This window comes from Dermacentor silvarum, chromosome 2 (genome assembly GCF_013339745.2).
Source record: "Dermacentor silvarum isolate Dsil-2018 chromosome 2, BIME_Dsil_1.4, whole genome shotgun sequence".
Taxonomy (NCBI): domain Eukaryota; kingdom Metazoa; phylum Arthropoda; class Arachnida; order Ixodida; family Ixodidae; genus Dermacentor; species Dermacentor silvarum.
In genome coordinates, this window is record NC_051155.1 from 131,864,056 (window position 1) to 131,880,752 (window position 16,697).

Below are 16,697 nucleotides of genomic sequence, written 5' to 3' on the forward strand. Positions count from 1 at the left end.
TGGCTCACTTGTGCACAGGTCTTGGTAAGGATGACTGTGGCAAGTGCACAGTAGTTGCCATAAAAAACACGCCAAAGAACACGGAAGAGTGATTGCTCAGCTGCACACCACTCTTCTTGAAGTTCCTCTTGTGATGGCTGCACTACAGGTTCAAGTGATGCAAGTAGGCGAGCCGCTTTGCCATCGAATGATTTCCCTATAAAAGAACGTAGCTGGATTGATTAAGGAAGTAAGCACAACACTTAGTCATGCAATGGTAATCATAATCCACCTAACATTTGCGACTCTGCACTGTGAATGTGCTTTGGGAGATAGTTCTGTGCATCTTTGAGAACTAGGGGTGTGCAAATACTTGAATATGACCAAATCGAACCAAATAGTGAATGTTCAAATAATTTGATTTGCGAATTGCATATCTACTATTTGATTTTTCAAATATTCAGTATATTCGGAGAAGCACCCAGAAAAGTCGGTGCCTTGATGTGCACAGCTTTTTCACAGCATGCAGTCTCAGTCGGTACAAGGTTCACTGATCGGCATCACCGATCAAGCAATAACGCAATGAAACAAAGGGAACGGTGACAAAAGCAGTGCTTTTTTCAAGAAAGTGCAAAAGCATCTGCGAAGATTGGGCTGATTAGCCGCCAGAAGGGACGCGAATCATATCAGATATATGTGTTCGCACACACGCATTCACGCAGTTCGAAGCCTTCTGTCCACACACAAGTTTAAGCGCTTTGTTGGGCGTAGGTGACTAAAGTTACAGTTTGCTGTTGAATCAATGCTGATCTCACACGGTATTTGAGCTGCACAGTATTTGAAAAGGCGACAAACCGCCTCACGAATGAAAGCGAGTGTACGGGATGGCAATGAAAGCGAGTGTACGGGATGGCACCAAGGTTGCTCACGGCAACCGTCTTTGCGACACACCGTACAGTGGCCTATCATTCCTAACGCTGTTCGTAGAAGCACATCGGCACTTTTTTCGATAGCTTTTAACAACCGCTCACAACATTAGCTTTAGGTTTATACGGTGGGTGCGAAAGTGGCACGTGACTTGTGCGCCAACTGCCAGGCTGCAGACATCTGCGCGGAGGGACACTGAGGGAATGGTGGGGGTTTGCTCTGCAGAACTTGGTATGACCCTTCTGATTTAGAGGCCCGTTGACAGGTGGCAAATGACGCTAAACCCGACAACGAAAAGACCTCTGCTCATTGACGTCAGGCACAATCGTTGTCGACTCGCGCAACACCAACCATGGTGACACGCTAAGTGGTGATCGAGCCATGTGATGCGTGGTCCGCGCTTTCGTCTGTCATGCAGATTAATCTGCAAAACGCACATCCCAATAAATAATAAATAAATAAATAATAAGAATAAATAAATAAACAAATAAATAAATAAGCAAATAAACAAGCAAACAAATACATAAATAAATGAATAAAGAAATAAAGTTTTTCCATTCTATAAAACAGAGGTCTACTATTAAATTAATAATTTCATAGCATATTCAGTACAATGTAACTTCTCTACTTCAGCTTCATAGGGCAAAAAGCACTTCATTCTATCCAACAGATGTTCTATTAAATATATATGGATATATTTTCCAGACCTTCACATTGAACTGAGCTATAATCAGCACTGTATACTAATTTGTGATTTCCTTTAATAAAAGTAGACCATACTATACATTTTGATTCGCAGGTACCAAAGTTACTGATAGCTTGCAACATTCTTGTTATGCAATGCTAGTAGACTACCTAGCATGTGCAGCACCGTGTTTCCGGCACAAAATTTGTAAGCAATAAACTTCATGATAAATTTTCTGATATTCAATATTCGGCTTTATTTTTTTTTTCTTGATTTGATTCCATATTCGATTCAAAATTTACTAGTCGGTATTCGCACACCTCTGCTGATATTGCTGTGCCAATGAAAAGAATGAGAAAGGCAGCCAACCTGACAAGCTGTTGACAGTCATTTGTGCTGGTTTGTCTTGGTCTTTCTCGGAGCTGTCACTCTTTTTGCTATTTGTACGTGTGCTGTCATTGCTATCTTCACCACTTGCTTCATTCCCACTGTCCATGGAAATCTGCTTCTGCATCTTGCGTTGCTCTGATGACTCCCTTTCTTCCTTGAGTTTTGCTTGCAGCCTTGCCTTCACAGAATCCTAAGGTAATATAGAAAGCACATCTATGCAGTGAACTAAGCAGCAACATACATCTACCATGAAAAGTAAACGGAGCACAATTCTGCAGCTAAACAGCATACATGCGCAACATGACAAAAATTATACATATGGTAGGCTCATACGCAAGCACAAGCCCACCACAGCTTCCCATTTTCACCAGACCACAGGCAAATGGTTTTAGGCCACAACAACACACTCAATATACTTACTGTGCTGCTTCTACACCTGAGTGCAAATGTTCTCAGAACTTGAAAGCTGCAGGAAAACCTGTTTCTCATAACCTGGCTGTGCAGCATGGAAAAGGTTTCAGCCCTAGGCTATTAAGCAATTTCATTTTCTCATGCCTATTGTGTTCTGCTCAACTTTTGTAGTTGACAGCACAGACTGGAATTAGCAGAGAGGAAGATGGGAACAATTCTCATGAAACTATATCGATGAAGAATATGAAATTCTACTACACATCTACACGTTTTGCATGATTAATACTGATACTGTTTTGACATCACATCGCTTCACCTGACATCTCTTCAACAGACACATGGGCTCTACAAATACAGTTTAGACTGCTTATAACGTAAGTCGCCGGAGTGGCGAATATCCGCACTATAAGCGGGTGTACCGCACTATAACCAAAGCAACAATTTTCAAGGCCCGCACATATGCAAAACATGTGCACCAAGCCGCCACGCGTATGCAACAGTCGAGGAATGCGACTGGAACGTTTGCATTCAATTTACAGCCGAATCTCGTTAATTCAAACCAAATCACGTGGCGCCGCCTCCGACCGCCATTGCTCCGGCACTGCCGTAGAGTAAAAGCTTAGGAGCGACCCCTCAATGTCGCGCGCAAACAAAACAAAAAAAAAAAGAAAGAAAAAAAAAAAAAACGCGCCGGAAATTTCACCCACTCTCAAATGGCAAGGTCACCGATTCTGCATTGCGCTGGAACAAGCATGTACGTGCCGACGTCTCAGCCACGCTACTGTAGCCAAGCGTAGAAAATGGCAGTGAACCCTTCTTTCTCCTTTATGCTTCCTCTACTTTCTAGTCATGTGTTGACCTTGTACGCTGCGGCTACGGCGCAGAGGGAAGCAGCGGCGCTGTCCCAGGCCGGCCAACGAAACTGCCCCACGCCGGCAAACGCTTACTTCCCGATAATGGCAGAAAACGAAACTTCGGGGAGCTGGCGCCGGGCTGGCTGGAGCAGCTGCGCCTGCATGGCGGTGGGCGCGCACGGTGACAGTCGAAAGTGAGGGAGCTACGAGGGAGGGCGAGGGGAGCCACCGAAGCGGCGGAGTTGCCGAGGCGAAATCCGCTTCCCTGCTGCCCTCCTCATTCACATTCCACGGTCTCCGCGTGCGCCCTTCACCGTGCCGTGCCAGCGCCGCCCGCTCCCTGAAGTTTCGTTTACTGCCGTTATCGTGAAGCGAGCGTTGGCCGGCATTGGCAGTTTCGTGGCCCTCGCTCGCTATGCGCGCTGTGATATTTCACGACTTGCACTCAAGATTTTGGTTTAAGCCTCACTGGCTGTTTGTTTGCACCACGTGCCCTTCCCCTCCACTTCGTCTCCCTTTCTTCGCCGAGCACTCCTTGGGGCGCCTGTTTGAGGGGAGCGTTCACCGTCACCGCTGACTTCTGTACTCCCAGGCAGCCGCACTGTAACCGGTATTTCGTTTCCCGCAACTGCACTATAAGCGATACGTGTATACATGGAGTGCTATGGGAAAATTAACGGGAATCTGAAAAGACCGCACTAGATCCGGTCCTGCACTATAAGCGGTTACGTTATAAGTGGTCTATACTGTATAGTGCTATCATAATTGTCAGACAGAATCAACACATATTTAGAAAAGAGAGAACTACAGCATTCTTCAACCTCACCAAATGGAGGTAGCAATGTGATCCACATGGCTCAGTGTCCACCTTCATATCACAGCTTTTCCGCTTGTACTGACTTGGTGCTGGATGGAATGCTGAAAGGAACCAACTAAAATTAACATGTGTGAAGCGTGAGGAGCACAGAGCAAAATAGACAGGAGTGCCAACCATTATTTTGCTGCAATATATATAGAACAGCACCCTAAAACCGCACAAACCAAGAACGCTAAGCATCTTTTTTATGCTTGCTTTTTCTTCTCATCTTCTCTCTACCTTGCACTTTCCTAATGCTTCTTTATCACCCCTTTCAGTATTTACTAGGTGTTACTAAATTCGTGTACTACTTGAGACTAAGGCAAGACTTAAAGGGATACGGACACGAAATCTGAAAATTTTACGAAAATGCTGAAAATAAATCCTTAGTGTGTGATTACACCGAAAAGAAGTAGTCACTTAGCTCATTTTTGAGTCGATGGCTTTATTTTTGGCGTTTTTGTGGGCGTGTGCCTCGCCGCCCGACCTGCGGGAGTTGGAAGGGGTGATGTCACGGCACCCTCGTCGGATAGCCAGCCGGCCGGCCGTGGTCATTCAAAATGCGCTGACGCCGCCATCGCGAGCATGTATTCGAGTTCTGGTTCCTCTACCAGCGATGAGTACACGTCTGAAGACGAGGACCATTCCAACTTGGCAAGAAATATTACCGCTTACGGTTATGAGCCTTCCGCGTCAAGCGCCGAAGAAGAGCAGGCGACCGTGGAAGTGCCGGTAAGGTTTTCGCAAACCGTAGCACGAAGATTTCGCTCTGCACCAGACACTTGTGCAAGAATTATTTGTCATTTCCTCTGTAAACTTGCTTTTTCAAGAGCGCACGCATTCGAGGCAGCTGCGGGGTACTTCAGCACTGCGCGGATGGCTGAATGGTAGTTTATGTTGTCGGTGTGAGCAACTGCTGTGAGGTATCAGTACCTCCGAGACTCTCACGTCCACTTCGCCAGCTGACCGACAGATGGCAGCATCTGTCTGGCGTTCTTCCCAGTTTTTTCTGCTTTTAGCCTGTGGAGAAGCAGAGCTGCGCATGTGTACGATCTCGTGAGTCGCGCTCGCTAGCCTTGTATTGTTTTACTATGCTTCGCCAACATTTTTAAAGAGATTACTGCCTACATGCCCAGCCTCGCCCTCACACTGCTCAAGAAGGCTGCAAGTGAACGAAAACAGTACCGACATCTTTTTGCCTCCTCTATTCCAACGCGCCGCTGATCATTTATGCTTTGCGTTTTCGTGAGAAGACCGATGGCACAGCGTCACGCTTTAAGCATTGCCTTTTGAGAGGCATGCTGAGGCTTTTCAGCACAGCCAGGCTGGTCACGTAATCATCGTCGACGAAGTGGTCCGCGCAAAAGAAGTAATCTTTTAGAGGTCTCCAGGCTGTGCGTGATGGCTGACAGGCAGGTATCCAAAGTTAACGCGCCTTCTCGTCTCTGGGAAATGTGTGCAACAGCGTGTCACGACCAACGATGCTGTTATAACAGCAATGTCTGGGCATTTCCTCCTGCCGCGACGAACGCGTCAATACTGAGCGACGACCGGCGGATGGCGCATGTCAGACGCACCACCACCTGCGTGGAGCACCGACGGGGACAATGTTTCGGACAGACCACGTGCGAAGTTCGCCGAAAGAGGTTAAACAAACGCTGCAAGGGACCGACACCCCCAGAAACACTGCGACGACTGTGGCCGACCTTGGCCGCGCGCGCGCGGGTGGGTCGGTGTTACGACGTCAAATTTTAGCTTCTGCCGGCGGCCGCTTGGAGGCAATGTGCAACAGAAAATCGCAAAAAAGATGTTTCTCGTTCTTTTTTTCAAAGCAGCTTGTTGTATTCATCATTTTCAACACTTCAACTTTTGTTCCAACGCAAAAAACCACCCGCCAACTTTTGTGTCTGTATCCCTTTAAAAACATAGAAAATGTTACAAGTAGGTTACAAGAACAAGTCCCCACAGGACTGCACCTGTGGCACAGAATGCTTCTACATTTCCTCTGGCGTCATCATGCGAAACATGATGGCATCGTGGCACATTCTTCAGTTGTCGTTTACGAAAGCCAAAAGACATGACAGCTTATTTTTTAGCCAATAAGGTAAAGTGCCAATTAGCAACAATAGGAGAGTTTTAACAGCATGATGCTTCAGTGAGGCAGCTGGGTCAGTCAGTGTGGCAGTGGTGCCAAAGGACCATAACCAGGACCGAATAGCAAGCAGGACACAAGTGTGTTATTCTTGTGTTTTTATCTGGCTATGCATGTATTATGATGATCATCATCAGCCTATATTTATGTCCACTGCAGGACGAAGGCCTCTCCCTGCGATCTCCAATTACCCGCCTTGCACTAGCTGATTCCAACTTGCGCCTGCAAATGTCCCAACTTCATCACCCCACCTAGTTTTATATACTGTTTGTGTATTATACTGTTTGACAAGTGCAAGGACCCACTTTTTCCTTTAAGGGGCCCTGAACCACTTTTTATCAAAATGGAGAAAGTCAACTGAAGTGAAAATAGGCCATTACAGAAATATGTTGCCGCAAAAAACACTTCAGTGCATTCAGCAGAAGCGGAGTTATTGGTAATCAAACACGGCCTCCGCTGTGCTCCCATTTCTTCTTCAGTGCCTTGCAATGCGAAGGCGGAGTGTTGTGGCCACAACACTCCACCTTCGAAATGTCACCATGGTGCACAGTTCAAATTTCATTTTGGATATAAGCCAAACATAAGCTAAATGCGGTTGTCCTTAGGAAGCCGCAGTGCGCTTAGCCAGTAGACTTTTGGCGGGACCCCGCAGCAGCCGCGGTGTAGCCGACTGCAGCGACCAATAGCAGCCGCGTATGGCAATGCATTTTATTACGAAATAAAGCATCCACAAGAGAGGAGCAAGCAGGCTTCTGTTTGAAAAAAGGGTGTTTGAGAGAAAGGTGACTCCGCACTCCACTTGAGAGCTCCATGCACCACGTACGACTGCAAAACTTGGCTGAGATAATCACAGCAGTGTATGCTACCCGCGGACTATGTTACTTCCCCAAGCCTGAGGGGTGGTTCAGGGCCCCTTAAAGGAATGGTCCCAACCATAGTGAAAATTCCTCAAGGTCTCCTAGAATGTTACTAGTTGACCTCTCTTCCAGAAGTTTATGATGTGAAACTTATGGTCCTCATGCTGTTGCCTGCATCCTGTGCATTTTTAAACTGACGTAGATGACAAAGGAATGTGTGCACAATTTCACAGCAAGTGAAAGACTGGGAGAAGATACAGACATTATGGGTGCCATACTACAGGAATGCTCCTAGATGCAAGCAACAAATTGCTGTGCCACCTATATAATGTGCCACAAACGAGCAGTTGATCACAGAATTCATGCCCATGTCTTAACAGCAGAGTTGGCGCTCCTGTCTCTCTTGCTCTGTGGTAAAAACAATAGCGCTTACCTAAGCAAGGGCTATAGCCATGCATAGCATCTATTACTACATTAAGGCACAAAAGAAATAATAATTACAAACAAAGAAGGGGCCCAGGGTGTGCTAATGTAAAGAAAAGCTGGGATAATAAATGTTGCAGTCCTCATTCCAAGCATGATATGGCATGAGATGACTATGAAATGCAATGACTCATGCTTAGGTTAGCTTATGTCTGCACACATAGCAAATTAATACTGCATGTACTTATGTTTAGGCATAACTAATGAAGGAGCTTTCAGTACTACTACAGTAAAAGCATGCCTTTGCTGAGCAAAATGTTCTGAACCAGGATAAGCAGAATATGTTCTAAGTGCTTTTGCCAGTCTATTGTCATGTGCCTTGCAAGACCCATTAGGATAAGCAACAACCTACTTCAATTTTGGTTTAGCATGTTCTTATTCAAACGTTTTAGTTATATAAATGAGCACATAATTCAAGCAATAGTTTTTGATATAGTGGAAGTATAGTGGAGAACTCTGTGATCTTGTTCTTAGTCTATATGCAAGAAACGTCACCACTATCTATTACATGCTGTTTTGTTACAATGTAACTGGATTGTGTGTATGCAGCATATGTGGTTTCCTGAGCACTTTGACAAACATATGCCGGGGTGTGCTAAATCTTCTGCAACAAGTGTGCACTAGGAACAACAAGACTGGGAAAGACAACTCAGCAATAAGCTTGTCCTGCTAAGTACGATGGCCCGCAGAAACTGGTAACTATCAAACCACCAAGATTACATAGAGCTCAGTACAAATATCTTGCAACATATCAAGGGTGCGAAATACCACAGCACAGATCTTTATATTGACACACGTACTTGTTTATCTTTCTCGGGTGACCGCGTTTCAGCATCTAACAAATTTTATCACTCAGCGCAGGACACGCCTGCATGTATTGGAAGTTTCTCGAAAGTTATCGATGGTTCTATCCGCTGTCTGTTGTCGCCAAACCTTGCGTAATCTGACTGCATGCATGTGCAATGCGAATTGTGTAGTAGTTTCTGGAAGGCACACGGGCACCCGTGATTACTGATTACCTGGAACCTTCGATGACTCATGTATAAAAGCCAACACGCTTGATCCAGAGATAAAATTTTTGACGACTGCCGACTGTGTTCGCCGCATCGTTGTGCTTCGAGTTTCACTTGATATGTGGGCGCAAGTTCGCCCAATGAAAAGTTAATTTCATCATTCACAGTTTTGCTACTGTATTAATGACTGTCACTACCACGTGACATCTGGTGGAGGTGCTAGTGCATTCATGTACCGAACGGCCCCGCAAAGCCATGATCCAAGCCCGAACTCAGAAGACAACGCTGACGTCGCCAAGGACCAGCGAGCTAGCCGAAGGTTGCAATGACTGCCTCCAGAGCACGTACTTTTACCTGAGCCGATCAGGAAGACCGTGGATATGTCAACTGCCACGATAACGGATGCAACATCCCCTGCAGCCATCATACCAAAGCAGCCCACCTATCTTGTGTGGAGCTTCGTCGGACAACCCGGAAACCTGGCTCGAGAAGTTCGAAAGGATCTCAGCCTTCAATAACTGTACCTCTGAGGATAAGCTGCACCACGTGTTCTTTGCCATGAAAGATGCCGTGAGGACCGAGAGTCCACCCTTACAACGTCGCACCTGTTCCGTAGCAACTTCCTTAGAACCGTCACGAGCGTGTCCGAAAAGAAAGAGCCCAACTTCTCCTGGAACCCTGAGTGCAGCTACCTAATGAGAATGTTGCCATCTTTACGGAAGAAATGAGCCGTCTATTTCGCCACGTTGACCCTGAAATGTCAGAGGAAGAGAAAGTTCGCCTGCTCATGAGTGGTGTGAAACAAGAACATTTCGCCGGAATGATACGTGCCCACCGAAGACCGTCGAAGAGTTCCTTTGCGAGGCCACCAGCACCGAGAAAACACTGGAAATGCGGAACAGTTCAACCGTCACACGCTCCCAATGAACTACACCAAAGTTCAACAACAGGGCACTGACGACCTGCACGAAACCGTCAAAGCGGTCGTGCTAGAGGAGCTTTAGAGGATGTTCCCAAGATCACAGCCTCAGGTTGCCTTGATCACTGACGTCAGAAGAAATTCAGCGGTCACTGGGAGTTCCTGAAGGGCAGCCGGAATCGCCACAGGCCCAGCCTGAAGCGATGACCTACGCCGCCATCAAAGTACCCCTCCGCGCCTGCGCCAGGGCCCCGTAACGCCACAGTTCTGTCGTACGCCGCCGCTGCCGCTAGCTCACCCACCCGTCGCCCAGCAGAGCTACCGAAGGAAGACAGACGTCTGGTGCGCCCCTGACCACCGCCTGCTCTGCTACCACTGTGGAGAAACGGGCCCAGTCTACTGCCGGTGCCCATACCGCAAAATGGGACTACGACAATTCGCCACGACCGCAGCTTGGCGAACGACCTCGCGACATGGCCGACTACCTCGCCTCCACTCAGTGGAGCCCTCGACGACCATCCCGTTCGCCGTAACCAGACTGCTACCTGTCGCCGCAGCGCCGACCATACACTGGCGCAGCCCATGGTTGGTCCGCAAGCCCATATCCGGAAAACTAAAAGCAGCAACCGATGGAGGTGCAGTTGCCGTACATCGAAATACCGAAGATCCTCTGCCAACGACGACAACGCTTCATGGTCTATTTTGACGACGTAATCACCTTAGGTGGCTTGCAACAGTACTAGAGGCGATCAAGTCATCAGGACTCACTCTGAAGCCAGAATGGTGCCGCTTTGCTTACGATGAGCTTCTGTTCCTGGGCCACCTCATCAGCAAGCCTGAAGTCCGCCCCGACCCGCAGAAGACATCTGCCATCACAAAGTTCCAGCAGCCCATCGACAAGAAAGCAGTGCATAGATTCCTAAGCATGTGTGCCCGCTACAGGCACACATAGAACACACGTCAAACACTTTTCATGCATCACTGAACCGCTGACACATCTAACTAAATGCAATGCCAAGTTCAAGTGGGAAACGTCGCAGGCTGACGCATTTCAGGAACTCAAACGACGCATGCAGTCGCCATCGATACTTGCGCACTTCGACGAAGATGCCAATACAAAAATCCACACAGACGCCAGTAGCCTAGGCCTCGATGCCGTCCTAGTCCAGAGGAAAGACAGACTTAAACAGGTGATAGCTTACGCTAGCCGGTCGCTGTCAAAAGCAGAAAGCAATTATTCCACGACCAAAAAGGAATGCCTCGCCATCATTTGGGCTACAGCAAAATTCCACCCTTACCTGTAATAAGGCAGGCCGTTCAAAGTGGTCAGTGACCATCACACGTTGTGTTGGCTAGCAAGTTCAAAGGACCCTTTAGGACGTCTGGCACAGTGGAGCCTCAGACTACAAGAATATGACACCACTATAATCTACATCCCGGACGAGAACACTCTGATGCCGACTGCCTGTCTCGCGCTCCCGTGGACTCGACGCCCCAAGATGGCCAAGACGAGGACGCCTTTTTAAAAAAAGAAGTGCAGACAACTTTGCCGAGCAGCAGCGAGCGGATCCGGAGCTAAGAAGTCTTGCAGAGAGGCCAAGACGAGGACGCCTTTTTAAAAAAAGAAGTGCAGACAACTTTGCCGAGCAGCAGCGAGCGGATCCGGAGCTAAGAAGTCTTGCAGAGTACTTGCAAGGCCAGACCGACTTTGTCGCGAGGGTATTTAGGCACGAATTGCCTTCGTTTTTCTGGCAAAATAACAGCCTGGTGAAGAACTTTTCACCAGCCCGTGCAAACTACCTTCTTGAGCCCACAGCACTCCGGTGAGAAATCCTGCACGCCCTGCACGATGATAACACAGCCGGGCACCTCGAGTGTTCCCGTACGCTCGCAAAAATACAAGTGAAGTACTATTGGCCGCGCCTGACCACGGACGTCGCCCGTTACGTCAAGCCATGTCGAGACTGCCAGCGATGCAAGACACCAACGACAAGGATTACTACAGCCGATCGAGCCTCCTTGCCGACCGTTTCAGCAGATCGGGATGGATTTGTTGGGGCCCTTTCCAACGTCAACAGCTGGAAACAAGTGGATCGTCGTGGCCACCCGACTACCTTACTCCCCACTCCAAAACGAAAGCCCTGCCCAAAGGTAGTACAGTGCAAGTCCTTTGGTTCTCTAATTCTTCTTGCATTTGATCTTCTGCCTACTAACACTCATTCTTTTGAAAAATAGTGGAGGGGATGAGTTTTCTGATCTATCCATAATAAGGTAAACAGATGCCCAAAACATACTGGATTTGCAGAGATATAGCCTGCTTTTTGCGCTATTGCTTGCTTCAGAAAGCACAAAGCTTGGAATATAGTAATTAGTTTTTACAGTTTAACTCTAAAATAATCAGTAAACTCAATCACAAGGGTCCCAACAAAGGGGAAATGAAACTGTGGGACTCAGCTACACTTTCATTCTCCCAGAGACATAAAATATAGAAAGTCATATCTCACCCACAAGTTCAAACACACTGCAACCAACCAGCATAAATATTTCTAATGAAGCTATCAAACCTATTCATTATAATAGTAGCAAGAATATAAACAGCAGTGCTTAACTTCTTGTGGCCTTACACCTGGTGAGACCAGAGCTGATCATATACCTCACTCCAATTAGTCTGTTTTCTCACAAGCAGTTTTTTACTCACTTCTTTTCTTAGGAAGTACATTATTGTCATCCCCAATTAAAGTTTTATGTTTTAACCTAATGACTTAGGTACTTTATATTTGATAAATGTCTTTTCTATCTCTTCAACTTTCAACAAGACGTGCATTCATAATCATTGCTTTCATTTCCCCCGTTTGCTCAACTTACTCAACCAAACACGTTCTGATAAAACTCTATCTTTTTTAACCTTTCCTTTCTGATATTTTTAAGTGCTCATGTTTCAACTGTCCAAATCATATCTCTTTTTACTTCCTGTTTTCTGGCAAAAACTAGGTGCACCAAATTAACGCTTGCTTACATGTATTCTTTTTCGCTTTAGCAACCCCGACATATTATTTGAAGAAGAAGCAACACTACGCCCCACTGTTCCCTCACTATTGCAACACAATTCTGACTTCCCTCACTCCCCCCTGAACCCACTTATTCTCCTCCCCCATTGGAGGAAAGGGAAGGTGAGCCATGTAAATGCTGCCGAGGAAAGCAGTTGCAGCCCTGACAAAGACAAGTCCCCATATCGAAACGATGGTTCCAGTGAAAGCCCTTGTTTGACCACTATTGATTAAGGGACACTAAGACCATCTCAACAAAGACCCACAATGAAACCAGTGTCTAGCTACTCATATAAATATGCAAAAAGAATGGTAAGTTCATATGTTATGTTCTTATTTAAATATGCTCACTCACAAATGCCCACAGAAGCACAAGGCCTGGAGACCGGCGTAGACCATCTGGAGACCGTGTAGCGGTCTCCAGATGGTCTACCCTGAAGCCTTTAACAGAAACTGCAACGTATCCTAAAACGCAAAAGTGACGAGGCACGAAAAAAGGTGACGATGCACAGAACCCCCCCACAAAAAAAAAAGAAAGAAAGAAAGAAACCAGGACATTTCGATGCGTAGCAGCCGGAAACCAAATCGCACATGGCATCCATGTTGCTGATTGATGGCTACAGGCTGTGCTGGTGCTGCTGTACCGGCGCATTCATGATTTCAGATTACGGGTGTCACGAAGGTGTTTAGTGCTGAGAAACTTCTATAATACAGTGAAGCTTGTTTTTAACAGGTAAAAAATGAACTTTCACATTTATACAGCTTCTGTCGGACACCCCCTAGGCTCCCTTCAACTAGGCCTCCATTGATGCGCCCATGTGACAGCACACGTCTTCCCTTGAAATCTTTGGTTTAAAGGACTTTGAAAGTGCCCGTGTGACTGGGGTATAATAAACTTTGCACTATGAACATGAATGTGGGAAATCATCAGCGGCAATAAATTAATAAAGCCTTTAGTTCGCTCCATTTTACTTTCACAAAATGATTAAAATTTCTGTACACGAACTTGATTTGGTAAACCAGGGTGCACACTATGCTGAAATTATGCATGACCATCCCCCCACATTGTTAAATATGAAATAGAAAAACCACAAATACTTGTTTAGTTTCCCTGTGCTAAATCTAGGGAACAAAGCAAACAAATGTAAGCTGTGATCACAATGTTAGGTCAATGATGTTTTAACTAAGATATCCTCTAACCCCTTTAACAAATTTTACTCATTTATAGCTCTTGTATCTTATAGCTCTTGTATCAAGTAAAAAGCAGCATTACACACTTACACGAAGAAAGAACCACAAGGGGTGAATATAGAAGTAACACAGTAAGACATATAGTCAAGCCAATGTTATTGACGGTAGCAGCTAATAACAATAACACGTAACTACTTTCAACAATAGTTAAAGACAATTTCTTACATTGGGATAGTGAGACTAAAGAAGAAAATATCTTCACTGTTTGTACGATTCACTAATAAGATTGATTTATTTTTGAAATTACCTTTTTTTCTTTTAGTGATACTATCTGCAGTTAACATCTGCCATTTTGAGAAAAGTTACCAGAGCGGTTGATCATCGCCTAAACAGTAACTTACAGGATTTAGTATAATATTTGCTGAAGCCTGGTTCTTTGTTTATATTATCATAATGTGCAACTCCCAAAGATGAACTATTTATTAGTGTGCCTGTACCACAGGTCTTGCAAGCTGATTTAAAATGCTCACATTATGCAACTGTTAATATAACGAATACATGTCAGATGAAGAGATGAAGTACTACAGGCTGATCATCAAGCTTTGAAATAAGCCACTAAGCACTGTGAAATAATGCTACAAAAACAGCGCCCTCCCACCACTCCCTCATTCAACAACATGTCTAAACATGGCAGAGTAATGACATGTTACTTCACTCTCAAGTACGCTTAAAAATGCTCACTTATAATATTTGGAATTGGTATGAGCGATGGAAATTCATGCACACTGCAAGATCCATGGGTTTCTCGCTTCAACAGTAACAATACCATTCCAGCGTGCAATTTCAGATGCTCATACCCTTCACTGTCATTGCTGCAGTTGGAGGGGTAAGCAATAAGGCTGTACCTCGTTACTGACACCATTTTATTAAGCAAGCCACTGTTAGATGCCGAAGCCATTTACGACACTTCGAAGCTTTATGACCAGCCTGGCTTGCAGAAGAGTACTCTATCAAACTTGGCCATTCAGAGTGGCAGGGAAAGCACGTAGTAAATACAGGCAAAGGTGCAGCAGGATGCTGGGATCTAGTAAGCATTAGACACACACAGACACACAAAAACAGAAAAGCTTTGGAACAAAGAAATAGTGGAGAGTGAAAGCAGAGATGCAAATAGTTGTGTTCCGTTTACCTGGAGGAATATCCATCCCTCTATTTGCTAATAAATAAGGACATAAAAGAAAAAAAGAAACAGAGGAAAGTTCAGGAGAAAAAGGAACCAAAGGAAGAGAGTGAGAAGAGTCACATTTTTTTATCAAGCTGCAGTGTCATGAGTGAACACACCGCGACAAAATTAAAGCATTGCACGTTTTACTTTGTTTCATGGAAATTGTTCTTTGTACTGGGCCTAGATAAATTAATTTAAGACCAATAACCAAGCCTTGAGTTCAATTTCTCAATGCTACATCACAACACACATTTAATGAAAATAACACATCATTAGTTTTCTTCATGCTTAAAAAATAAAGATTATGATGTTCTGATACAGCAGCAGCAGCCTAACTGTTCTACTCTGACACAACACTGACACAAAAATGCAAATGCAATACCTTTTTTTAAAGTTATTCTATGTTTCCTTGCGCAGCATTTTTGAATTTGTACACAAATGTTGCTTTGTTGTCAACAAGTAAAGTTAGACATTTTATTATTGCTTTAGGACTCTTGGTCCTCTACAACATTAAAACAAAATATTGAATCTCCACTTCTATGCTGCCACTGCCTCTGTAGGACACAATACAACGCCATGCACCAAAATCAAGTGCATACCACACTCCTGTAATTCAGACTCATGTAACAAAGGTCTCATAGCAACAGTGCCCCTGACACAGCACGCAATTAAAAGCAATGGCAGCAAGTGAATACAAAAATTTGCTATTTTCCAAATGCAAATGAAAAGAGCAAGAAATAGCCTTCGCAACACTGGCTGTAAGGTTGCTTACCATGTAATGTATTCTTGCAGACAGGCAGGTACCTCACCTGTATTATACTTCGATAATCCAACAAATTCAACATGATTCAAAAGCCTAAGTTGCAGCTTACTTGGGATGTTTTTTTTTTTTTTTTGAACCAGACCATAAATTACAAGAGCTGAGATAAAGTTAACATTTTCGACAATAACACCTGAAAAGCTCACTCCTGACCACATTTTTTTTTTCTCCTACAGGCAATGAATTAAAGTGGCTGGTAGTATCTGGTTCCTTCTATGGCGGCTGAAGTTCCGAAACTACCTACCAACATCTTTTCATCTGCCAGCAAACACAATCACCATTTTTATCATCATCATCATCATCAGCCTATATGACTCCTACACAATAATAATTTCCACGAAGTCACAAAAGTAGATCAGCTACTCACTGTGCAAAAAGCAGTCATACTTGAAGCAACGTCGACAGAAAAGAGTCCGGAAAGAGTGCATGCTTTGCTCACGAGGTACCGACTGAGCGAATGGTCCATCCATGTTGGGTGTGCATTCAGGTGGAACAGTGGGTGGGTTTACTTTCTCCATCAACTCCCGGTACCTGCCAGAGACAAGAGCTACTCTCAGCAGTGGAGTGCCACTTCTCGTTCACAAATATTTTAACGTATAAGACTACGGCAGTTACTGACCAGAAACTGCACGGTGCGCTGGAGGAAAGGAACGAAAGTACTACACACCAACCAGTAATGATGATGTCTTTACATGTGTTGTTTCAATAAGACAACAAGGGATATTTAAATACTGATAGTGCAGACTATAAGATCTTAGACAGTCATAAAATGTAATTTCATTTTAGCATCTGGAAAATCAAAGAGAACAGGGCTAAAAGTGCTCATTGAAGCTGTTCAAGGTCCAGACTCCTTATACATTACGGTATGCACCAGTGACAGTATCAGCA

General features: G+C 45.1%; 1 protein-coding gene across 1 annotated transcript in view; it reads right to left on the minus strand.

The window, feature by feature from the left end:
• The window catches only part of LOC119441781 (histone-lysine N-methyltransferase EZH2), a 59,239-nt gene that overhangs the window by 25,564 nt on the left and 16,978 nt on the right, over positions 1 to 16,697 (minus strand). Inside the window, exons 7-11 of the mRNA XM_037706394.2 lie at positions 16,177 to 16,340; positions 14,954 to 14,980; positions 4,073 to 4,164; positions 1,961 to 2,171; positions 9 to 196 (exon numbers count right to left, since the gene is read on the minus strand). Of these exons, the coding sequence (XP_037562322.1) occupies positions 9 to 196; positions 1,961 to 2,171; positions 4,073 to 4,164; positions 14,954 to 14,980; positions 16,177 to 16,340 (682 nt within the window). The remainder of the gene's footprint in view (positions 1 to 8; positions 197 to 1,960; positions 2,172 to 4,072; positions 4,165 to 14,953; positions 14,981 to 16,176; positions 16,341 to 16,697) is intronic.